The sequence below is a fragment of the Globicephala melas genome, chromosome 2 (genome assembly GCF_963455315.2).
Source record: "Globicephala melas chromosome 2, mGloMel1.2, whole genome shotgun sequence".
Classification (NCBI taxonomy): Eukaryota; Metazoa; Chordata; class Mammalia; order Artiodactyla; family Delphinidae; genus Globicephala; species Globicephala melas.
In genome coordinates, this window is record NC_083315.2 from 18,975,357 (window position 1) to 19,000,579 (window position 25,223).

At 35.5% G+C, this 25,223-nt stretch overlaps 1 protein-coding gene across 6 annotated transcripts in view; it reads left to right on the forward strand.

The window, feature by feature from the left end:
* ANKRD26 (ankyrin repeat domain containing 26) overlaps positions 1-25,223 on the forward strand; it is a 93,220-nt gene that overhangs the window by 32,059 nt on the left and 35,938 nt on the right. For 3 of the 6 annotated variants that reach the window (XM_060293256.1, XM_030836979.2, XM_060293258.1), the window contains exons 12-21: positions 322-415; positions 2,456-2,554; positions 3,173-3,201; positions 3,294-3,366; positions 11,302-11,559; positions 14,003-14,085; positions 18,064-18,215; positions 20,519-20,689; positions 22,482-22,515; positions 22,799-22,940. In XM_060293256.1, coding sequence (XP_060149239.1) covers positions 322-415; positions 2,456-2,554; positions 3,173-3,201; positions 3,294-3,366; positions 11,302-11,559; positions 14,003-14,085; positions 18,064-18,215; positions 20,519-20,689; positions 22,482-22,515; positions 22,799-22,940 — 1,135 coding nt within the window. The remainder of the gene's footprint in view (positions 1-321; positions 416-2,455; positions 2,555-3,172; positions 3,202-3,293; positions 3,367-11,301; positions 11,560-14,002; positions 14,086-18,063; positions 18,216-20,518; positions 20,690-22,481; positions 22,516-22,798; positions 22,941-25,223) is intronic. The other 3 variants (XM_030836980.2, XM_060293257.1, XM_030836981.2) reach the window with 3 other exon arrangements.

Genomic DNA, 25,223 nt, shown 5'->3' on the forward strand with positions numbered 1-25,223 from the left:
AAGTAGAGTTAGGTATTTTGAAGTTAATTCCTTGCTGAAATGTGCCTGTAAGTCAGTATTCTGTCTGTGAAAATAATTCCTCTGGCTTTCCATGCTCAGTTTACAGAGTCAGTAGCCAAATGAGGATAAAAGATATACTTGATCTAGAGAGTGTATGTGAAGTTTTCTATTTAAATGTTTGAGTTTTCAATCCATGCTTCTCTTATTTTTAAATATAATTGCTTGTAAAGTAGGAAATTTTTAAAAAGTAGGGTATTTTCAGGTATTAGAAGGGGATTAGGAAATCTTTATGCAACTCATTAGTAATATCAATTTTAACAGAGTATCTCTGAGAGTCTTCCACAGAAGTATGTTGATCATTTATCTGGAGCTGCAGGTCAAAGAGGAAAAAGTATATTAAATGGACAAGTAGAAGGTAAGAACTGTATTTTGATGAAAAAGTCATTTGACAGCATGTTGATTTAAAATGGGAATTCTGATATATTCTAATAGCCAAGGAAAATCACCTGTCGGTTAAGAGGAAGAATCATTCCTCACACTGATTTCAAGTTGAACTGAGCCTGTCTCATTCTGGAAAAGAAGTGCTGTATCAGAAGAACTAAGCAGCTACATCTTTTTTTCCAGTCAAAAATCCATCAACAGTTTTTAGGCAGTTTTTATTTGGCCAAAAAGCAGTGCTTGAATACTTAACTGTGTGCTGTGTTCTATTTAAGTTCTGACTGTCCAGATGTCCTTTTGTAGACAACATGCCATGATATAATCATCTATCTCCATGTCTGTTATCAAGTTACACTGTGAAGTGTGCCACCCTTTTGAGGTGGTCCTCAAAGACACAGTTTGCTTTTTGTTTAACCAAGTGTCCTAAAGCATGTACCTGAAGTTATATCATTTTTTATTCTAAAAAGCTATGCAGCTTGTATTCTGAAAACTATTACAAAATATAACACTGTTGATGTAAAAAAAAAAAAGAAAGAAAATCACCTGTCAAATGCATAGTGAGGAAAAAGATGAGAAAAGGAGGGAAGCTGTGTATCTTATCTGATGTCAGCCACAGATTAAATTGAGAGTCCCCTTTAAGGAGCTAAATTATTAATTCCGTTTCAAGGTACTCTACAACCTAAGGAAAGTTGGGAAATGAGGAAGAGGAAAGAAGGAGTAAAGAATGAGAGAGGCAGAGGTTACAGAGAGTAAATGAAGGAAAAGGAAGCAAGGGTCTGTGGAGGACGGTGGCAAAGTAAAATAGGTCTTTAGAAAAAGGAAGAGAAGAGTATTTGAAACGTGAGACAAATTTGAAGTGAGCTTCCAGCACCAAAACTTGTCAGAGACGAACAGTAAAGCTTTCCCACTCTTACTGTGGGAATGTAGAAGCAGACTCACAGATCAGAGTTTCTCAAATTTTAATTAGTCCCCTGGGGACCTTGTGAAAAGTGCACATGCTGAGCAGCAGGTCTGGGGTTGTGCATTTCTGAGAAGCTCTCAGAGTAGCAAGGGTGTAGGCTTGCATTTAGAGAAATCTGGAAGAGGAGCCACTGGATAGTTCAAGACAGAACAGGATCAAGGAAAAGCATTATTTTCTTTTTCTTTCTGAGCGTGTTTATAGCCAGAGGGTAGCAAAGCGTTGAAGTAGAACTTATAGATGTAAGGTACCACTGCTAAGCAAAGAGGAAAAAAGAAGTGGTGGGGATGATCCATAAAAAGAATGTAAAAGGGGAAGAATTAAGACCACAGATCCAGAGACTACCTTTGAAGAGGAAAGAATATAGTGAAAGGAAAGAGGGAGGAAAGAAGGATGTTAGGGAGGTGATTGTGGAGGTGATGAGGAAACTTGAGAGAACTCTTGTTAGATGACTTCAGTGTATTTACCCTGAAACAAGGTTACGTCATTGCTGCCCCAGAGAATACTGGAAGCAGGAGTGGGTGCTAGAATTGAGGTAAACCCCAGCTCCTCCTTGTAACTATCAGGCATCAAAGGTATATGTTGTGTTGGTATGTGTTATTCAAATGAGATTAATTTGAATATGGAAGCATTGGCTGTTTTTTTTTTTTTTCAAGATAGGTTTTTTTTGTTTGTTTTTTTGGCTGCTCGGCTGGCATGTGGGATCCTAATTTCCCCGACCAGGGATTGAACCCGTGTCCCCTGCAGTAGAAGCATGGGGTCTTAACCACTGGACCGCCAGGGGAGTCCGTAAGATAGCTAATTTTTTGATGATAATTGTTTCACAAAAATCCTTTTAAACATTAGCATGATATACTGAACCAAACTAATTTTGGAAACAAAAGAAATTAATAGGGTTCATTCCCTAAGTGCTAAAATTGTTATTTTTAGTAAATACTACACTGATTTTGAAATATTAAAGATTTTTAATATCTAATAATTCTGTGGCAGTAAAATTTACTTTTTCCTTTTTGATAATCGTACTTCGATATTGAAAACTTATAATACATTATTTCTTAGATGTGCCTTATATACCTTCTTGCATGAGTGGATCGAGAAACTTTAAGATGACTAAACTAGAGGATCCAAGAAATGTAGGCATACCAGTAGCCCACATGGGTATGGAAAAAAAATGAATATTTTTATGAACTATTATTCTACAAGTGTATATCCAAGCTGATCAGTTCATAACACTTTCTCTGATGAGAAATGTATTATACATTCAACTGAACTGTCATCCCAACTGTGCACTTCCTAAATTACAGGACAAATTGAAGAACATGATAAACACTTGTAGTATAATGGTGTAAATGATGCTGCCGTATTGCATTCAAGATATGCTGTTGCATTTTACCATCAGCTTTCACATTTACCTTCTCGGGGTTATGATTTGTTCCTCTGATTAAAGATCACTTTTCTCCTCATCCATCAGCATGTTCACATTGGTACATGTGCATTTTTCTATTTTATAAAGGCTTTTGGAACATAATCTTACTTTTGAAATCTTAACTGCATGTTTTATTAAACCTGTACTCCTATTTTTTCTTCAGTATCTATAGTGGATTCATATGTCTGTCTTGTTGCCGTCCTCACTTCCCCCAAGAAGCAAAACACCAAAACCTAAAGTATTCACTGCCAAGGCCAAGCATGAGGATTCTGCTCAGTACTAACTGCATGAATATATAGGTGGCTTTCATAGTTACGTGTAGTTGATTCTATGTCCCTTTTGCCTTTTAGATTCTCCTGAAGAATATCCTCACTTGAAGGTAAAAACTTATATTTTTATCTTGAATTATTAACTACAGATTGTATCAAATGTACATTATTTATTAATCAACTTCTTTCAAAACCCATTCAGCCTGCAGTTGGAGTGAAAGATTCTGTTCCTAATAAAACAGTAGGAATGAAGGATTTGCAAACATCCAGATCAGGTAAATTCTGCAGTGCAAATTTCCCTCTGGAGGGAGGTACGCTAAAATATTTGAAATGCTCACAGTCTTCATATTCCTAATTCTTTTTTCTTTTGTTTTTGCAAATTTGATTGAAGGATTTGACGTAAATAAGGCACATGTTATTGTTGGTATCCATGTTTTGAAAAAAGGATATTTACAAGCATAAGAAAAAGATATTTTTAAAATGTAAGCTTTAACTCACATGTTCCTATGTATGTTTCAATACCCTAAAGTTCTCAGTTTGGAATCTCTGTACTTCTTAGGGATTCTCAGAGGTAGATTATTAGATTCTAAGATTTTTCCAGTTTTATCAAATGCTTATTTGAATTCTGACCTTTACCTAGAGTAAAGCTTCACTTGCTAACATGTCAATTGTATTTCAACTTTAATTATTTCATTTTAGTGGTGTTACACGGATGAACTTAAGCCAACCAGATGTTTTGATTAGCAGACTCTGTGTGTCTGTCTCTGTGTGTGTGTGTGTGTGTGTGTGTGTGTGTGTGTGGTGGTCTTTGATTATTAAAAGTGGGGGAAAGTAATCATACCTTAATGACGATTTGCTAGACACAATCTTTTAAAACAGTAATTCTGAAAGTTTTTGGCTTTAAGATCCTTTTATTTATTTATTTGTTATTTTTTTATGAGGCAGATATAGGATCCTTTTATACTTTTAAAAATTATTGAGAATTCCAATGAACTTTTGTTTAAGTAGGTTGTATCTACTGATGTTTACTGTATTGGAAAATAAAACTGAAAAATTAAAAATACAAGCACACACAATCATACATTCTATTAGCCATTAGAACTATGATGTTATCACATATCTTGACTCTGGAAAACTCCACTGTACACCTAAAACAGAATGAGAATGGAAATAACGTTTACTGTTATTGTGAAAATAGTTTTGACCTCTTGGACCGCTTGAATGGTTAGGTCTTGGGACTCCAGGGATGCTCGGGTGACACTTGAGAACCACTGTTTTAAACCATTCACAGAGCTTATGGATGTGAAATGATAAAGGGACCCTTGTGATGAAACAGGATTTAAACTTTCACTTTTACATTTCTTGCTTTTTTCTTTGATTTGTCTTTTTTTTTTAGGTTTTTTTTCTTTCTTTTTTTTTTTATACAGCAGGTTCTTATTAGTCATCAATTTTATACACATCAGTGTATACATGTCAATCCCAATCACCCAATTCATCCCACCACCATCGCCAACCCCCCGTGGTTCTCCCCCCTTGGTATCCATACGTTTGTTCTCTACATCTGTGTCTCAATTTCTGCCCTGCAAACTGGTTCATCTGTACCATTTTTCTAGGTTCCACATATATGCGTTAATATACGATATTTGTTTTTCTCTTTCTGACTTACTTCACTCTGTATGACAGTCTCTGGATCCATCCACGTCTCAAAAAATGATCCAATTTTGTTCCTTTTTATGGCTGAGTAATATTCCATTGTATACATGTACCACATCTTCTTTATCCATTCGTCTGTCGATGGGCATTTAGGTTGCTTCCATGACCTGGCTATTGTAAATAGGGCTGCAGTGAACATTGGGGTGCATGTGTCTTTTTGAATTGTGGTTTTCTCTGGGTATATGCCCAGTAGTGGGATTGCTGGATCATATGGTAATTCTATTTTTAGTTTTTTAAGGAACCTCCATACTGTTCTCCATAGTGGCTGTATCAGTTTACATCCCCACCAACAGTGCAAGAGGGTTCTCTTTTCTCCACACCCTCTTCAGCATTTGTTGTTTGTAGATTTTCGGATAAAGCCCATTCTAACTGGTGTGAGTGAGGTGATACCTCATTGTAGTTTTGATTTGCATTTCTCTAATAATTAGTGATGTTGAGCAGCTTTTCATGTGCTTCTTGGCCATCTGTATGTCTTATTTGGAGAAATGTCAATTTAGGTCTTCTGCCCATTTTTGGATTGGGTTGTTTGTTTTTTTAATATTGAGCTGTATGAGCTGTTTATATATTTTGGAGATTAATCCTTTGTCCGTGGATTTGTTTGCAAATATTTTCTCCCATTCTGAGGGTTGTCTTTTCATCTTGTTTATGGTTTCCTTTGCTGTGCAAAAGCTTTTAAGTTTCATTAGGTCCCATTTGTTTATTTTTGTTTCCATTACTCTAGGAGATGGATCAAGTAGATCTTGCTGTGATTAATGTCAAAGAGTGTTCTTCCTATGTTTTCCTCTAAGAGTTTTATAGTGTCCGGTCTTACATTTAGGTCTCTAATCCATTTTGAGTTTATTTTTGTTTATGGTGTTAGGGAGTGTTCTAATTTCATTCTTTCACATGTAGCTGTCCAGTTTTCCCAGCACCACTTATTGAAGAGATTGTCTTTTCTCCATTATATATCCTTGCCTCTTTTGTCATAGATTAGTTGACCATAGGTGCGTGGGTTTACCTCTGGGCTTCCTATCTTGTTCCATTGATCTGTGTTTCTGTTTTTGTGCTAGTACCATATTGTCTTGATTACTGTAGCTTTGTAGTATACCCTGAAGTCAGAGAGTCTGATTCCTCCAGCTCCGTTTTTTTCCCTCAAAACTGTTTGGCTATTCGGGGTCTTTTGTGTCTCCATACCAATTTTAAGATTTTTTGTTGTAGTTCTGTAAAAAATGCCATTGGTAATTTGATAGGGATTGCATTGAATCTGTAGATTGCTTTGGGTAGTATAGTCATTTTCACAATATTGATTCTTCCAATCCAAGAACATGCTATACCTCTCCATCTGTTTGTATCATCTTTAATTTCTTTCATCAGTGTCTTATAGTTTTCTGCATACAGGTCTTTTGTCTCCCTAGGTAGGTTTATTCCTAGGTATTTTATTCTTTTTGTTGCAGTGGTAAATGGGACTGTTTCCTTACTTTCTCTTTCAGATTTTTCATCATTAGTGTATAGGAATGCAAGAGATTTCTGTGCATTAATTTTGTATCCTGCAACTTTACCAGATTCTTTGATTAGCTCTAGTAGTTTTCTGGTGGCATCTTTAAGATTCTCTATGTATAGTATCATGTCATCTGCAAACAGTGACAGTCTTACTTCTTCTTTTCCAATTTATATTCCTTTTATTTCTTTTATTCCTTTTATTCCTTTTATTTCTGATTGCCAAGGCTAGGACTTCCAAAACTATGTTGAATAATAGCGGTGAGAGTGGACATCCTTGTCTTGTTCCTGATATTAGAGGAAATGCTTTCAGTTTTTCACCATTGAGAATGATGTTTGTTGTGGGTTTGTCATATATGGCCTTTATTATTTTGAGGTAGGTTCCCTCTGTGCCCACTTTCTGGAGAGTTTTTATCATAAATGGGTGTTGAATTTTGTCAAAAGCTTTTTCTGCATCTACTGAGATGATCATATGGTTTTTATTCTTCAGTTTGTTAATATGGTGTATCACATTGTTTGATTGGTGTATATTGAAGAATCCTTGCATCCCTGGGATAAATCTCACTTGATCATGGTGTATGATCCTTTTAATGCATTGTTGGATTCTGTTTGCTAGTATTTTTTTGAGGATTTTTGCATCTATATTCATCAGTGATATTGGTCTGTAATTTTCTTTCTTTGTAGTATCTTGTCTGGTTTTGGTATCAGGGTGATGGTGGCCTCATAGAATGAGTTTGGGAGTGTTCCTTCCTCCGCAATTTTCTGGAAGAGTTTGAGAAGAATGGGTGTTAGCTCTTCTCTAAATGTTTGTTAGAATTCACCAGTGAAGGCATCTGGTCCTTGACTTTTGTTTGCTGGAAGATTTTTAATCACAGTTTCAATTTAATTACTTGTGATTTGTCTGTTCATATTTTCTATTTCTTCCTGGTTCAGTCTTGGAAGCTTATACCTTTCTAAGAATTTGTCCATTTCTTTCAGGTTGTCCATTTTATTGGCATAGAGTTGCTTGTAGTAATCTCTTAGGATGCTTTGTATTTCTGCGGTGTCTGTTGTAACTTCTCCTTTTTCATTTCTAATTTTATTGATTTGAGTCCTCTTCCTCTTTTTCTTGATGAGTCTGGCTAATGGTTTATCAATTTTGTTTATCTTCTCAAAGAACCAGCTTTTAGTTTTATTGATCTTTGCTATTGTTTTCTTTGTTTCTATTTCATTTATTTCTGCTCTGATCTTTATGTTTTCTTTCCTTCTGCTAACTTTGGGTTTTGTTTGTTCTTCTTTCTCTAGTTCCTTTAGGTGTAAGGTTAGATTATTTATTTGAGATTTTTCTTGTTTCTTGAGGTAGGCTTCCATAGCTATAAACTTGCCTCTTAAGACTGCTTTTGCTGCATCCCATAGGTTTTGGATTGCTGTGTTTCCATTGTCATTTGTCTCTAGGTATTTTTTGATTTCCTCTTTGATTTCTTCAGTGATCTCTTGGTTATTTAGTAACGTAGTGTTTAGCCTCCATGTGTTTGTGTTTTTTACGTTTTTCCCCTGTAATTCATTTCTAATCTCATAGCATTGTGGTCAGAAAAGATGCTTGATATGATTTCAATTTTCTTAAATTTACTGAGGCTTGATTTGTGACCCGAGATGTGATCTATCCTGGAGAATGTTCCATGTGCACTTGAGAAGAAAGTGTAATCTGCTGTTTTTGGATGGAATGTCCTATAAATATCAATTAAATCTGTCTGGTCTATTGTGTCATTTAAAGCTTCTCTTTCCTTACTTATTTTCATTTTGGATGATCCGTCCATTGGTGTAAGTGAGGTGTTAAAGTCCCCCACTCTTATTATGTTATTGTTGATTTCCTCTTTTACAGCTGTTAGCAGTTACCTTATATATTGAGGTGGTCCTATGTTAGGTGCATATATATTTATAATTGTTATATTTTCTTCTTGGATTGATCCCTTGATCATTATATAGTGTCCTTCCTTGTCTCTTAACATTCTTTATTTTAAAGTCTATTTTATCTGATATGAGTATTGCTACTCCAGCTTTCTTTTGCTTTCCATTTGCATGGAATATCTTTTTCCATCCCCTCACTTTCAGTCTGCATGTGTCCCTAGGTCTGAAGTGGGTCTCTTGTAGACAGCATATATATGGGTCTTGTGTTTGTATCCATTCAGCAAGTCTGTGTCTTTTGGTTGGAGCATTTAATCCTTTCATGTTTAAGGTAATTATCAATATGTATGTTCCTATGACCATTTTCTTAATTCTTTTGGGTTTGTTTCTGTAGGTCCTTTTCTTGTCTTGTGTTTCCCACTTAGAGAAGTTCCTTTAGCATTTGTTGTAGAGCCTGTTTGGTGGTGCTGAATTCTTTTAGCTTTTGCTTGTCTGTAAAGCTTTTGATTTCTCCATCGAATCTGAATGAGATCCTTTCGGGGTAGAGTAATCCTGTTTGTAGGTTCTTCCCTTTCATCACTTTAAGTGTATCATGCCACTTCCTTCTGGCTTGTAGAGTTTCTGCTGAGAAATCAGCTGTTAACCTTATGGGAGTTCCCTTGTATCTAATTTGTCGTTTTTCCTTTGCTGCTTTCAGAAATTTTTCTTTGTCTTTAATTTTTGCAAATTTGATTACTGTATGTCTTGGCATGTTTCTCTTTGGGTTTATCCTGTATGGGACTCGCTGCACTTCCTGGACTTGAGTGGCTATTTCCTTTCCCATGTTAGGGAAGTTTTCGACTATAATCTTTTCAAATATTTTCTCGGGTCCTTTCACTCTCTCTTCTCCTTTTGGGATCCCTATAATGCGAATGTTGTTGCATTTAATGTTGTCCCAGAGGTCTCTTAGGCTGTCTTCATTTCTTTTCATTCTCTTTTCTTTATTCTCTTCTGCTCAGTGAATTCCACCATTCTGTCTTCTAGGTCACTTATCTGTTCTTCTGCCTCAGTTATTCTACTATTGATTCCTTCTAGTGTAGTTTTCATTTCAGTTATTGTATTGTTCATCTCTGTTTGTTTGTTCTTTAACTCTTCTAGGTCTTTGTTAAACATTTCTTGCATCTTTTCAATCTTTGCCTCCATTGTTTTTCCGAGGTCCTGGGTCATCTTCACTATCATTATTCTGAATTCTTTTTCTGGAAGGTTGCCTATCTCCACTTCATTTAGTTGTTTTTCTGGGGGGTTATCTTGTTCCTTCATCTGGTACATAGCCGTCTGCCTTTTCATCTTGTCTGTCTTTCTGTGAGTGTGGTTTTTGTTCCACAGGCTGCAGGATTGTAGTTCTTCTTGTTTCTCCTGTCTGCCCTCTGGTGGATGAGGCTATCTAAGAGGCTTGTGCAGGTTTCCTGATGGGAGGGACTGGTGGTGGGTAGAGCTGACTTTTGCTCTGGTGGGCAGAGCTCAGTAAAACTTTAATCTGCTTGACTGCTGATGGGTGGGGCTGGGTTCCCTCCCTGTTGGTTGTTTAGCCTGAGGCAACCCAACAGTGGAGCCTACCTGGGCTCTTTGGTAGGGCTAATGGCAGACTCTGGGAGGGCTCAGGCCAAGGAGTACTTCCCAGAACTTCTGCTGCCCATGTTCTTGTCCCCATGATGAGCCACAGCCACCCCCGCCTCTGCAGGAGACCCTCCAAAACTAGCAGGTAGGTCTGGTTCAGTCTCTCCTGGGGTCACTGCTCCTTCCTCTGGGTCCCGATGCGCACACTACTTTGTGTGTGCCCACCAAGAGTGGAGTCTCTGTTTCCCCGAGTCCTGTCGAAGTCCTGCAATCAAATTCCACTAGTCTTCAAAGTCTGATTCTCTAGGAATTCCTCCTCCCGTTGCTGGACCCCCAGGTTGGGAAGCCTGACATGGGGCTCAGAACCTTCACTCTAGTGGGTGGACTTCTGTGGTATAAGTGTTCTCCAGTCTATGAGTCACCCACCCACCAATTATGGGATTTGATTTTATTGTGATTGCGCCCCTCCTACCATCTCATTGTGGCTTCTCCTTTGTCTTTGGATGTGGGGTATCTTTTTTGGTGAGTTCCAGTGTCTTCCTGTCGATGATTGTCCAGCACCTAGTTGTGATTCTTGTGTTCTCACAAGAGGGAGTGAGAGCACATCCTTCTACTCTACCATCTTGGTTCAGCTCTGATTTGTCTTAAGAAATTTAAATCTGACAATTTTACTTTCTTTAAAAAAAAGAAAAATATTTTTGTTATGTATTCATTTCCTGTCTCATGGCACTGTATGCTCTTTTGATCTAGTGTGGACCTAGACTTATCCTATTTTTACCTGGAAACAATTAGTCACTCAAGGCTATCATTTCTTTTGTAAATTTATGATATTTATCCAAGGCTTAAAAAATGATTTCTGAAGATACATTGGTAACATTGAGGAAAGTCCATCTCATTGTAATTAAAGTAGTACCATTCATTAAAAGATTTTTTAAAACCCATGTCTCTGGAACACACAATACTGTCATGCATATTTAAACATAAAATAAGTGGTTAGACATATTTTGTTAATGAAAAAATTCATATGTTGAAGAAACATAATTATTAATAAAACTCTTATGGTATACAGAATATGTAATAGAGATTGATGAGTGAATCAAAGTAAGTAATACTAGAAAATTAAAAAGTAGAACAGGGCTTCCCTGGTGGCGCAGTGGTTGAGAGTCCGCCTGCCGATGCAGGGGACACGGGCTCGTGCCCTTGTCCGGGAGGATCCCACATGCCGCGGAGCGGCTGGGCCCGTGAGCCATGGCCGCTGAGCCTGCGCGTCCGGAGCGTGTGGTCCGCAACGGGAGAGGCCACAACAGTGAGAGGCCGCATACTGCAAAAAAAAAAAAAAAAAAACGTAGAAAAAATGAGAGGCAATAGTTAATGTATCTATATGAATGGCAATGACGTGTAAGATACAATAAGCCATGAAGGAGTAGTGTGTCTGGGGGGAGAGGAGGACATGGGACTGCTTCTCTGAAGAAAGAATTTGTTCAAGTTAGTCAAATTTGCATTAGTATTCACATTCTAATAAATGGAAACTTTGTTTTCAGATTTTTCAGATTGGGATTCTGCTAGTTTGACGCTCAATAATGAGACTTGTCAGAGAGCCGGGCATTTGAAAGTTGATGATAAATATCCATTTGTGTCACAATCAATGACCAAAAATCAGTCAGCATCCACAGAATTTGGACAGATGACCCTAATAGATAAAGAAAAGATTAATATCGGAGCGGTGTTTCTGTTAGGGAATTACACGCTCCATGACCTGTGTGAGTCACAGCTGCCAGAAAACAGAGAAAGCAAACAAGGTAATAAATAAGCACAGAGCACTCAACCGTAGGCCACCTTAGCATGGCTTCACCATAATCCTCATGTTTCCAGAATCATTTTGTGGCAAAATCTGCTTTGTGTTTACTCCTTTTATTCAACCCGCAGCCAGACATCTTTTAGCAAGACGTTTGCATTCTTCCTCTGACCAAAGAAACATGATAAATAACAAAGAGAATTAGGAGAGAGAATAAGTTTGTTAGGCTAGTATTTAGCATACACCTGAGAGTGGGTAGCAGGATTATATTTAGAATTTTGGGACTAGCTGGGAAACCTAGGTAGACATCTCAAGATTCCTTTCTCAAAATGTAGTTTTTTTAGCTTTATTTTTGTTTAGCTTTGAATTCATTAGTATTAGTTATAACTATATTCAATGTAACTAAAAGAGCACCTCCAAAACCAAACACTAAACTATTTCTTGTATTTTCTATGAGTTTATATATTTTAGAATTGGCTTTCCCAGCAGTAATGGGAGTCATTGGGGATTGCTACATAGTCCCTCCTTCTTAGCTGTGTCCACATAGTATATCAACTTATTATTTTTAATGAATTAATAGTTCACAAGGGATATTGGTTTTAAGGAGTGCTGATCATTTAAAAATAGTATATGGAAAATCAATTCTAATTCTACTAGGATGCCCAGTCTATTGATTAACCACACCTAATATATGTTCTACATAAATACCAATTAATTTAGTGCCCTTGATCAGTCATATGATCAGGGCTATAGTAATCAATCATACACTGTTTTCTTTTTCCAGTCCTATAGTTTTATCTTCTTGTCCTTCCTTACTGTAGAATTAATGTTACATTTACAAAAGATTCTCAGTTTTCTCCTAGAGTAGTGACTACAAGCTATAAACTCAAAGTTTTTTTTATCTATACAAGTGACTGGTTTGCTCTCATTTCTCCATGAGCTTGGTAGGTCCAAGAAGCACGAATTCAAACGAAACAGCTACACGAGCCCCCTCAACACAGGAAGATGTGAAACAGGAAAACTGGAAACTAAATACAAGCAACTTAAAACAGTTCATGCAGATCATTTCTCTTCTCAGTTGATACCTTTTATAAAGTAATAAGCAGAGTCTAGTTCTTGAGGGACCCAGGATTCATGCATTTATTTATTTAATAAAGATTTATTCTATGCTGGGTCCTGGTAATTTTATATCTTAAATATTTCTGGAAACAGTCCCTCAGTGTAGGCCTGCATCATCTTTTTTTTGCATTATAATGCCATCAAATTCGTCTCCCTCTATTTATTTGTATGGCCTTCAAATTCATCCCTCCTGCAGCATTTAGAGTGATCTATCTCAAATGCACCAGTGATCGTGAACCACTCTTTAAAGCATACTAATGTCCAGCCATCTTAGAATGACACGAGGCTTTCATAATCTAACTTCTACCTGACTCTCCCTCTCTAGCCCTTTCTGTCTGTCCTTTGCTCTGGAATTCTGAACTGCTGGTGATGCTCTCTCATCTATCCCTGTATTTTAGACAAATACTCACCCTGTTTTATGTATGCTTCTCTCTCTGTCTTGCTACAGCTTTCCATGCTCTCTCCCTTTCCTGTCCTCTATTCCCTTGAATCTGACTGACCTCACTGTGTAAGTCTCAGCTCAGGCATTATCTCTAGAAAAGCCATTGCTGACACCTTTTATCTACATTCTTCTTTAAACTGCAATGTTTAGTACTGAGCAGGAACTCAGTAAATAATTATTGAGTAAAATAAATAAAGACTGTGTATACAAAGATGATTTCAAGAGATTGTCCTCTACAGTCTAGGAGCAAAGAGGATAGTCGTGAAGAAATAATTTACAGTTCAGGTGATGAAGATACACTAGAAAAATCTATAAAGTACTAAGGTAGCTACTAGGAAAGAGATACCTGTTTGGGGAAAGAGAGCTGTAATCAAGGAGGACTTCATAAAGCAGGCTGGGTCTTAAAAGATGAAAAGAAATTTGTCAGAAGAGTAGAGGAAAACATTTCAGATTAAGGAACTGATAAAAGCATGAAAAGTAACAGTAATTTTGGAAACCATGAATAACGTTGCAGTTGAAGCTTGGTGTGTTGTTAAATCGGTACTATTATGAAGTAGAGAACAGAGTATATTGTGACTTTATATGTTTGTCCTGTATTTTTAAATTTTGTTTGGTTTTTGATTGTTCTATTCATTGGTGTTTGGTGGATGAATTTGTAAATGAATCTTTGAGATGTTTGTGTGCCTGTAACATGGTGACATCTGGTATTTCCCAGATGGTTTGTTGAAGTTTTAGGTAATTAGAAGTATTTCTTAAAGAAGTAAATATTCAGCTAAAGATTAAGCTTAATTTAAATTGTCATTTGATAAAATTTTTTAAATCTATTTTTATAAAGATTATGTCTTTTATCTAACTGTTCTAAATAGTTAATTTTAACTAAATATAGATTTGTCAGCAGAACTAGACTTAGAAATAACATCGGAGGAAGCACAAGAAAGGCTTGATGGAAGTGAAAATAACCACTCACAGGTATGTAAAAATGTAAATGTAAATTTCTGGCTCAATATTGTTTTCTATGCTTTAACGACATAACAGAGTTCAAATGAAATTACCTTTCAAAATTAACCTCTTAGAATCAATAGATAATAATTTAATATTTAGTTTTTATAGTGCTTTAATTACAAAGCTTAAAATATTGTTAGAATCTATTATAATTTATAGTTAAACTTTGTCCTTGGAATTGAGGCAAAAAAATTTCCTGAATATTGTTTGCTTCTTCCTTACATGATAAAGAAGGTGATAATCAAATACTGAATCATATGATTAAGCAGTTGAAATTATGAACAATATATCAATGATGGTCCGTGAGTTAGATTCATGGAAGGAGAAATCATTCCCAGCTGTTCAAAATTTGCAGTTTCAAATTGCCAGTCACTAATGCCAAGATTAAAGATTTATTCTGTCTTGTGACCTCTATGTAATCGACCTAAGGATCTACATTCAGGGAGAGAAGGGGTCATACAATCAACCCAATTGCTTATTAAGGAATCAAACCTTCCAGAATTGGACCTTTGTTGTTAGGGTACAAACAATAACTTTCTAATTTATTTCATTTCAGGGTAGGAAACCAGTAAATATTATTAAACAATGTTTTATCCACTTTCATTAGTAGATACTAGAATAAAATATAACTGAATGAAAGCAGGTATTATATCAATGTACAATACTATCATAGTATATGATTTGCATTAAAATTTAGGAATTTGTTCCTCTTTCTGATTGGTGTTAATTGATTTTGGCTCCTAGTAATTTAAGGTTTGTCTCTTCTCCAGTTACCAGTCCTTAAAAAAAAAATCCTTATGTGCACATAGGGACTCTTTAAGGTACGGTGAGGTGAAATATTTTTAAGTAAGGAAGCCTTTGTAACATTAAAAATCATCTCCTAATTCATTTTTGGTAGATTTAACATATATGAATTATTTAGTTCAAACAAACAGTGACAAAATTGGGTTTGTGAGTTCATGTTTTTCTCCTGTTTTAGGCTAAGGCAAGTTATTTTTCAACTCTTAGTTGTAATCCAGTGATTTGTGAGTAGCTAAACATAGATTAAGAAGTTTAACGGTTGTATTTTAATTATTCTCTAATTTTTCTTTGTCCGTACTTGATTACTTAAGGATAAAGTTATTTTACAAACATGTACCCTGACAGAAAAGACATCTGAAAATCAAATCAAGCCAATTAATCTTCCGCTTTTGCATCTGCAAAAAATGCCTCAAGAACCAGAAATGAATAATGAATGTGATAGAGAGGACATATCTGTATGTTCAGAACTTCCTTGTGTACAAAAGTATGAGGAAATGTGGACCAAACAAGGCAAATTAGAGTGGAAAAATAACTTAAAACTCATCACGAATGAGTTAAAGCAGAAGTTTGGTGAAATTTTTGAAAAATACAAAATTACTGTTTGTCCTGAGGAAGAGCCACTACATGATACCCCTAAAGAAGGAGCAAACATAAAGGAAATACCTTCTAATTTGACAAATAATATACCTGACTGTGAGGCAAAAGATGCATTTGGAGTATCTGTCTCTCTAGCATTTCAAGCATTTCCTGAACAAAAAGAACCCAGTCTTGAAAATGTTTTTCCATCTTATTTAACCTCTGGGTACTGGGGACATGCTTGCCCATCATCTTCACAGCTTTATTTAAATGAAAATAAATTAGACTATGAAAGTGATAAACCAGACACTGAACATGTTTTTAACAAAAATGAGGAGAGTTTTTATAATGATACAAAAAATAAAAAAGTAAGGGACCCAGTAGTTACATTTGAAGTGCAAGAAGACCAAGAGTTTGATATGCAAATGGTACAAAATATGAACCAAAATAACACTAATTGGAAATTAGACATCGGATGTATACCTCAGTCTAGTGATCCCAAAAGACTTTTTGATTTATGGCTTGCCCGCTCCAATGAAATGAGACACATGATTCAAATAAAAAGTCGTGATATTTCTGCTGTTACAAATACTTATAAGAAAACCAAACCAATACAAGACTGGTTCCAGAAGCCATTGCTTGCAGATAATTGCAGTGCTAATAACTATAAAAGCATGGAACCTGAATTAGAAAATGGGAGTTCTTCTCCACCGAATAGTAACAGAACATCCAAAGTGTATCTAAATGAAGAATTACAGCAAGATATGCAAAGGTTTGAGAATGAGATAGGCATGTTACAAGTACAGTTCCTGGCTTTGGAAAAAGAGAAAATTCAACTTCAAAAAGAGGTAGAGGTTCATTTGCTGCTACTTTGTTCTTTCTCTTTATCAATGATCTGATCCATTCTGATTTTCCACTTATTAATAAGATGGGGTCAGCTAAATAGGTAATTGTGTAGAAGTAGATTACTTCTGCCATTTAAATAATAGGAAACTATTTTCATGGCTTTTGTTCCTTAATCAACCTAAGTCTCTCTCTGTCAGTCTTTCACATGGACTGGGAAGCTAATTTAGCTACATACCGTGTGACCTTCTGAGCCAGAATAAACACAAAGGGAATTGCTTAAGAAATATAATAAGCTAGGGTTTGGGGGTTTTTAAAAATCTATTGGGTTTTAAATATAAATTACACTTCTATAGTATGGGAAGGAAGCAGTGACTGAAAGAAGGGACATAAACACGTATTCCTGCTAAACTAATCTCTTTATTGTGCTTTAGTGTGTGCGATCTTCTCTGCTTTACTCAGTCCCTTGGCACTTAGAATTCCAACATGGCCACTTCAAGATATTTTTAATAACAAATACATGTACTCCCACATATTCTTTAATCACCACTCTCAGATGTTTCTGTTGAGTCAGACCTTTACATTATGTTGTTTAATAAAATGTGGTAAGTTTTGACATGTATGATTTTATCATATAGGTAGTATAAACCCTCAGCAAAAAAAAATTCAGTATTTATCTCCAAAGGAGAAAACTGAGTTTTGACGTGCGGTGAGTTTTCTTTTCCTTCCAGTAATAGATTTTTTAATTTGTTTGTTTGCTCTTTTGTGTAAGAGGTGCATTGACTGAGTTTTAAAGATAGACAAAAATCTGTAGATATTCTCCTTTAAAAGAAAAAGAGATGAGCCCTACCCCCAACTGAGGCATTAAATTACTTTGCCAAAGTCACACTTTTAACTTATCTGATTAATTTGATGAATTCATTTGGTAATTTATCAGATTCAGGGTTACAGAATTGTATCATCTATTTTGGTGCCATGAAATGCTAGGAAATGCCACTTTAGGGACTTTGGACAAATCATTGAACCTTTCTTGGTTTTATTCCCATTATTGGTAAATAGTGGGGCTAAAGTAGATAATTACTTCTATACCCTTAAGCTATAAAATTTCATGGTTATTGAATGTGAAATTGGGAGGTGTTACTCATTTTCCAGAATTCCACACTAACTAACAATTCATTAATTTCACTCTACTCCTGTTTTTTGGTAAACTTTGGTTCATATATTTTAGTGAACACCGTCACTTTTTTGATAATCCCAGGATCCAAATGCAAAAACAATTGTAAAAGGCAGTGGGGGAAGAATAGCTTCAGTGCAGAAAGAAGAACGTTTCCTTTTTGTTACTGAAGCACCAAGGTGTCACATCCTCTAAATTTGGCTGTTTAATGCAAAATCCAGGTGGTAAAGACCGAAGAGGACAAACTTTGTGTCTTTGTCTCTTTATTTCTCTATCTCTGCCATCAGACGGGGAAGAGTGGATGTGAATAGCTGCACAACATTAAAAAGCCCTTTTTGAAATTTTTAAAACTTTATTTCTTTTCCTCAAACAGAAAGAAGCAGAATTTACAAAAATTTCAATGACTTGTAATTAAAAAAAATTAAGCACAAAACTATTTTTATTGCTTAAAACCGGGGCAAACTCTGAGTCAAATAATTAATGAAAATGAAAAGGTCTTTATAATGAATAAGGTAATAACAATTATATGTAGTGTCAAACTTTCATTAAAGGTTGAAGAAGAAAAGAATAAGCACAAAAGTAGTGAAATGGAAGTATCAGAAAACATATATGATGCTGATGATAGTGGATTAATTCAACAGAGAAAGAGCAGAAAAACTAATAACCAACAGTTTCCTACCATGGAGAATGAAGATTCTGATAGGTAAGCCTATGTCAGTATTTAACAATAGATAATTGTTATTTTCCTATAAAACAAGTTCTCATTTGAGCTAATGTTCATGATTAACAAATTTTATATTTTACTAGGGTTATAGTTATTTCTAATACTCTTGTCCTTTAGCCTTAATACTAGCGTTAATTGGTTAACACACCACCGTATTACAGTATTAGAGTATTCTGGATTTGACTGTATACTTACCTTTACCAGTGTGTTGTATATTTAAATATATTTTATGTTAACTAACTAGCGTCCTTTGATTTCAGCTTGAAGACTCCTTTCAGCATTTCTTGTGAGGCAGGTCTAGTGGTGATGACCTCTCTCAGCTTTGCTTTGTTTGGGAAAGTCTTTATCTCTCCTTCACTTCTGAAAGACAACTTTTCTGGATAGAGTATTCTTGGTTGGCAGTTTTTTTCTTTTAGCACTTTGAATATGTCGTCCTACTCTCTTGAAATCCATTGATAGACTTATGGGGATTCCCTTATAATTTACAAGCCTCTTTACTTTTGCTGCTTTTAAGACTCTCTCTTTGTCTTTGATTTTTGACAGTTTTGTTATAATGTCTCCTGGCGAGGATTTCTTTAAGTTGAGTTTGTTTGGTGACCTATGAGCTTTAGGAACTTGGATATCCAAATCTCTCCCCAGGTTTAGGAAGTTCTCAACCATTTTTTCTTTAAATAAGCTTTCTGCCACCTTCTCCCTGTCTTCTCTTTCTGGACCTGCAGTGATTTATGAATTATTTCTTTTGATGGTATCTGGTAATTCATTGATGGTATCTGGTAATTTCTTCCCACTTTTTCATTTTTTTTTCTTTATTCTTCTCTGATTGGATAATTTCAAAGCTTCTATCTCTTAACTCACAGATTCTTTCTTCTGTTTGATCCATTCTGCTGTCAGTGCTCTTCATTGCATTTTTCCTTTCATTCATTGTATTCTTCAGCTCCAAAATTTCCATTTGGTTCTTTTTTATTATTTCTGTCTCTTTGTTAAACTCCTCATCTTGTTTGTGTATTACTTTCCTGATTTTGTTGGGTTGTCTTTCTGTGTTTTCTTGTAGCTCACTGAGTTTCCTTAAAACTACTATTTTGAATTCTCTATCAGGTAGATTGCAGATCTCCATGTCTTTGGGATTTGTTACTGGAAAATTATTGTGATCTTTTGGTAGTGTCATGTTTTCTTGATTTTTTTTTTTATGTCACTTGAAGTTTTGCATTGCTGTCTTTGCATTTGAAGTAGCAGTCACCTCTTCCAGTCTTTAATAACTGCCCTCTCCAGTGTACCCCAACTTGCATATTTTTGTTCCGGTGGTATGCTGGAACTTCTCTGCTGGAAACCTGGATTTCCACAAAGGCTCTCTTGTCTAAGACAGTGTTTTCCAGGGGTTCCCTGGACGTTGCTAAGAGTGGCTGGAGCCAGTTCATGGGCCATGCAGGGTCCACAGCAGGGATGCGGTCTGTATGTCTGTTACCACTTGGGTGGGCAGGACTCTTCCCAGGTCCCTTGGTTTATGGTGCTGGATCCTGCAACTCCCACAAAGCCACTTTTGTCTGTGGATAGATGCCAAATTGTTGCTGCTGGTGGAGGGATACTATGAGGTACCTATTTTTCAGCCCTGATGCTGACGTGACTCCAACATGGGGGTGTTTAAAAATAAATTTTCCCCCCAAGATATTTCCTTGAGTTTTTCTTTCATGTTATATGTACCTCATGTTATTTTTAAAAATCATGTAAATTAAACATTATAGATCAAAACAAAACAATATAGTAGAAATCTAATTATTACTCCCATGTCTAAGAATCATTGCTTTTAGGCAGTGAACTTCAGCTTTTCAGTGTAGCACTTGAGGTTCTTCAGAATGTCTTTCCAGACTCATCTCTCTGCTTCTTTCCATGTATTTTGTACTTTTCCTTCCAAATTCCTAGGAAACACCTAGACGCCATGTGCCTGATCTTTGTGCTCACATTCTAATCACCAAGTAGAATGATTTTCTCCATTTTCTTTTCCTCATGACCTCCTCTGTTTATTTAACCTCTTCTGTAAAGCTTTCCTATGTTCACTTATAACTTTCATATGTCAACTCTTACATATCACATTGTATCATAATTGTGTATCTGTCTTTGAAGCAAGAATTTGTATTTGCTTGCATATGGTTGGTACTTCATAACTGTTTTGTGAACTAATAAATGACTTATGATGGGTAAGAGTTGGAATTTTTTAAAAATTGGTTTTTTATTCTTTATCAGTAGAATTATTAGAAAACATTGGCTTTTTTATGGATTTTTTTAAGTAGCGGTCCTGGCGTGCATATGAAGGAAGTAAAGAAAAATGAAAATGAAAAATGGACATCAAAAGAATGTGTGATTACACCAATGTTTGAGAAGGACGATTCACTGATCGGTAGTCTGCTACACATGAATGATGACAGCAGTTTAAGTGGAGTAGATCAGGATGATGGCAGGTAAAATCTACAAATTCTTTATTTTTAGGTCAAGAAATATTAACACTGAATACTTTTTCTGGAAATAGAACAGCATAATATAGTGTACAGGGCACGACAAGAGAATTCTCAACTATACCAGATGAACGCTGCTGAAAGGTTAAGATGAGGATGAGTGGCTTTGACCAGAAGTAGTTTCAATAAATATTCCCCATGGAAGCTGGACTGTAGTGAATAAGTACAAACGGCTCCTTAGGGAATATTTACTGGGAAAGGCAATAGAGAACTGGATGGTAACTGAAGAGGAACGTGGAGTTCAAGGGAGTTTCCTTTCTCTTTTTATGTTAAGATGGGAGTTTTTAGAGTATGTTTGTATGCTGTTGGAAATGAGCCAGTAGAGGATGCATTTATTCAGTTTAATCTTGTTTGCATGTCCAATATTAGAAAGCTTATTGATTGTATTACATTATCTTTAAAATATTATAGTAAACTAATTGTACATAATACTTCTATTCACGTATAGTTTTATGATAAGGGCTTGTTCACTGATTTTGAAGTGTAATATTCTTATATAATTGAATATGCAGATGAGTACTTAAAAATTATTCTATCATACATAGATTTTTAAAAATTATATAATCATAAATTTACAAACATTTAGGCCATACTGAATAAGATTTAATCATTCCTTGATAATTCTAGATGACAGTATCATCATGAGTGGCTATGGTTTTGTAAGGTACTCTAAAACAGATTATGTTAACTTCATAGTGGTTTAGATTCCAGGGAAAAGGGTAAGATTTTGTTTATATTCGATAGAAAAAAAAACTATTAACAATCTATCACAGATTATTACTTTTGGATTATAAAGTTCTAAATTACAAAAGTCATGCTTCCTATACTAAAAGTGTCATTAACATGTATTGTGCGCTAAGTATATGTTGAATGCATGAATAAACAGCTGAATGGGTGAATGAATGCCTGTTGATGAATTTCTTTACAATAGCAAATCTTTATTGAAAATAGAATTCCAATATTGCCTAGGTCTAAAGCCTTTTTATTTTTAAAAAATATGTGTAAGATTCAGAAATTATTATTTATAGTTATAACTAGACATGGAATAATAATACAGATTCATTTGCTATCATATTACTTAAAAACACTTAAAAATAAATATTACCTTCTCATCATATTGTGAAACACAAGCGTTGAAGCCAGATTTCCTGGGTTTGAATTCTGGGTCTGCTGCTGATCTGCTGTAGGGGCTTGGGCAAGTTACTTAGCCTTTCTGTGCTCCATTTCTTCCTGTGTAAATGACCTAATGTATTACCTCTCTCCCAGAATTGTTGTGAGGATTAAAATGCCTTTAAGACATGTAAGGTGCTTATAATAATGCATAGCAGTTACATAGTAAGTCCTCAAAAAGCTAATATCATGATTACTAAAAAAAAGAGTTTCTTTCATATAAGGACTTAATACTTTCCAAATAGGTTTTAGTGCCATAAAGTTAGTTTTTATTGAAAATGACAATAACAAAAAACCCTGGTATATTTCTTCCTGTCAAATAATGCAAGTAACATTATGCTTTTCCTTTTCCTTTGATTGTCAGCTTGATCTAATTTAATGCTTTGTTAATATTATTATGGTATAGTTTCTTTGTCCTTTAATGTTACTCTTTCTGTTTATTGTTTAATCTCTTTTATAGAAAATTAATTACCGATGCAAAGATTTTATGTAAAAAACAATAGGTTTAGATATTCTTTGTATTTTAAGTATTTAATGTTTGCCTGAAAAGAATCGTTTGTTTTTTTAGGGCTGCAAAGGAAACATCTAACGAAAAGAACAAGGTAGAGTAAACAATTAATTATAAAAAATATTATCCTGTAGTAAAAAATTACTTTGTAAAAGGTATAGTGGAAAAATAAAAAATCTTCCTTTGTTGTAGAGACATTTACTTTGAAAAAATAATTTAGAAACACTGTTGATAAAATTATCCCTTTGATAAAAATCTGTTCTTTTAAAAAGTATCTGTGTTTTTGCTTTAATAAAGAGATATTTATCATCTCTGTACACTTAGTATATTTTATAAATATTTTGGGGACATTGTGAAATAGTATTTTTTGTTTGTAGGTAAAAGAGCAAATTGATTCTATGGATGACCTTGATGACTTAACTCAGTCATCTGAAACAGCTTTTGAGGATTGCCAGATGCTTTACTCTAATTATAAGAATTCCATGTTGCTAATTGAACAACTTGGCATGGAGTGTAAAGGTAGGACCATGGTATAAATATAAAGCCTTTTTGTGTATACTGTTGTAATATTTGGTAGAATTCACCAGTGTAGCCACTTGGGCCTGGAATTTTCTTTGTGGGACGGTCTTTAACTAGGACTTTAGTTTCTTTTTTAGATATAGGGCTATTTAGTTTATTTGTTCTTTCTTGATTGAGCTTTGGTAATTTCCCTCTCTCAAGGAATTTACCCACTTCATCTGAGTTGCCAAATTTATTTACATAATGTTCATAATATTACTGTCAGTCTTTTAATATCTATGGAATCTGTAGTAATTTCTCATTACTCATTTCTGTGAAATTGGTAATTTGTTCCTTCTCTCTTTTTTTTTTTTTTTCATTATCAGCCTGGCTAGAGGTTTATCACTTTTATTCATCTTCTGAATATATTTGGTTTCACTGATTTTTTTAAATATTTATTTATTTATTTATTTATTTATTTATTTATTTTTGGCTCTGTTGGGTCTTCATTGCTGTGTGCAGGCTTTCTCTAGTTGTGGCGAGCGGGGGCTACTCTTTGTTCAGTGTGCAGGCTTCTCATTGCTGTGGCTTCTCTTGTTGTGGAGCATGGGTTCTAGGTGTATGGGCTTCAGTAGTTGTGGCACGCGGGCTCAGTAGTTGTGGCTTGCGGGCACTAGAATGCAGGCTCAGTAGTTTTGGCACACAGGCTTAGTTGCTCTGAGGCGTGTGGGATCTTCCCGGACCAGGGATCAAACCCGTGTCCCTTGCATTGGCAGGTGGATTCTTAACCATTGTGCCACCAAGGGAGTCCCTCATTGATTTTTCCATGTCTTTTTTGTTTTGTTTGTTTTGTTTTCTCTCATTGATTTTTTCTTTGATGTTTTTTATTTCCTTTCTTCTGCTTGCTTTGGGTTTACTTTGCTCTTTTTAAAAAAATATTTATTTATTTTATTTTATTTTTGGCCGCGTTGGGTCTTAGTTGCGGCACGTGGGATCTTTCGTTGCAGCGTGTGGGCTTCTCTCTCTAGTTGTGGCATGTGGGCTCAGTATTTGTGACACTCCAAATGGGGTGTGGGCTCCAGCGTGTGTGGGCTCTGTAGTTGCGGCATGCTGACTCTCTAATTGTGGCTTGCGTGTTCAGTAGTTGCAGCGGGCGGGCTTAGTTGCCCCATGGCATGTGGGGTTTTAGTTCCCCGACCAGGAATCGAACCCATGTCCCCTGGATTGGAAGACAGATCCTTAACCACTGAACCATCAGGGAAGTCCCCTAATTTGCTCTTTTTCTGGATTTTTATGTTGGAAGCCAAGGTTATTGATTTGAGACCTTCTTTTCTAATATAGACATTCAGTGCTATAATTTTTCATGCAAGTAAGCAGCATTCCACAAATTGTAATATATTATGTTTTCATTTTTATTCAGTTCAAAATACTTTGTAATTCCTCTTTTCATTACCTCTTTAATCCAAGGTTTATTTAGATGTGTGTTATTTAGTTTTCAAATATTGGAGTATTTTCCAGAAATATTTTTGTTCTTGATTTCCAATTTGATTGCTTTGTGGTCAGAGAACATACTTTGTATGACTTAAATCCTTTTGACTTACTCCTTTATTTTATAACTCAGAAAACAGTCTTTTTTTGGAAGTGTTCCATGGCTACTTGAAAAGAATGGTGGTGTTCAAGTCTACAGTATCCTTGCTGATTTTCTGCCTGCTCTTTCTATCACTTACTCATTGAGGGGTATTGAAATCTCAGACAGTAATTGTGGATTTGTCTATTTTTCTTTGCAGTTCTCTCAAGTTTTGCTTCATATATTTTGAAGTTATTAGGCACATAAACGTTTAGGGTTGTTATGCTTCTTATTAATTGACACTCTTATCATTATGAATGACCTTGTCTATTGCTGATAATGTTTTTTGCTCTGAAGTCTACTTTGTTTGGTATTAATATAGCCAGTCTTAGCTTAGCTTTGTTTTGTCACATGTTAGTGTGGTATATCTTTTTTGTTTGTTTGTTTGTTTGTTTGTTGTGTGGTATATCTTATTTCTAACCTTATTACAAATTTATGTCTGTGTGTTTAAAGTGCATTTCTTGTAGGTGGCATACAGTTGGGTCTTGCTTTTTGATCCAGTCTGACAATCTGCTTTTTCTTAAAATTTAATTAATTTATTTATTTTTGGCTGCGTTGGGTCTTCATTGCTGCACACGGGCTTTCTCTAGTTACGGCGAGTGGGGGCTACTCTTCGTTGTGGTGTGCAGGCTTCTCATTGCAGTGGCTTCTCTTGCTGTGGAGCACAGGCTGTAGGC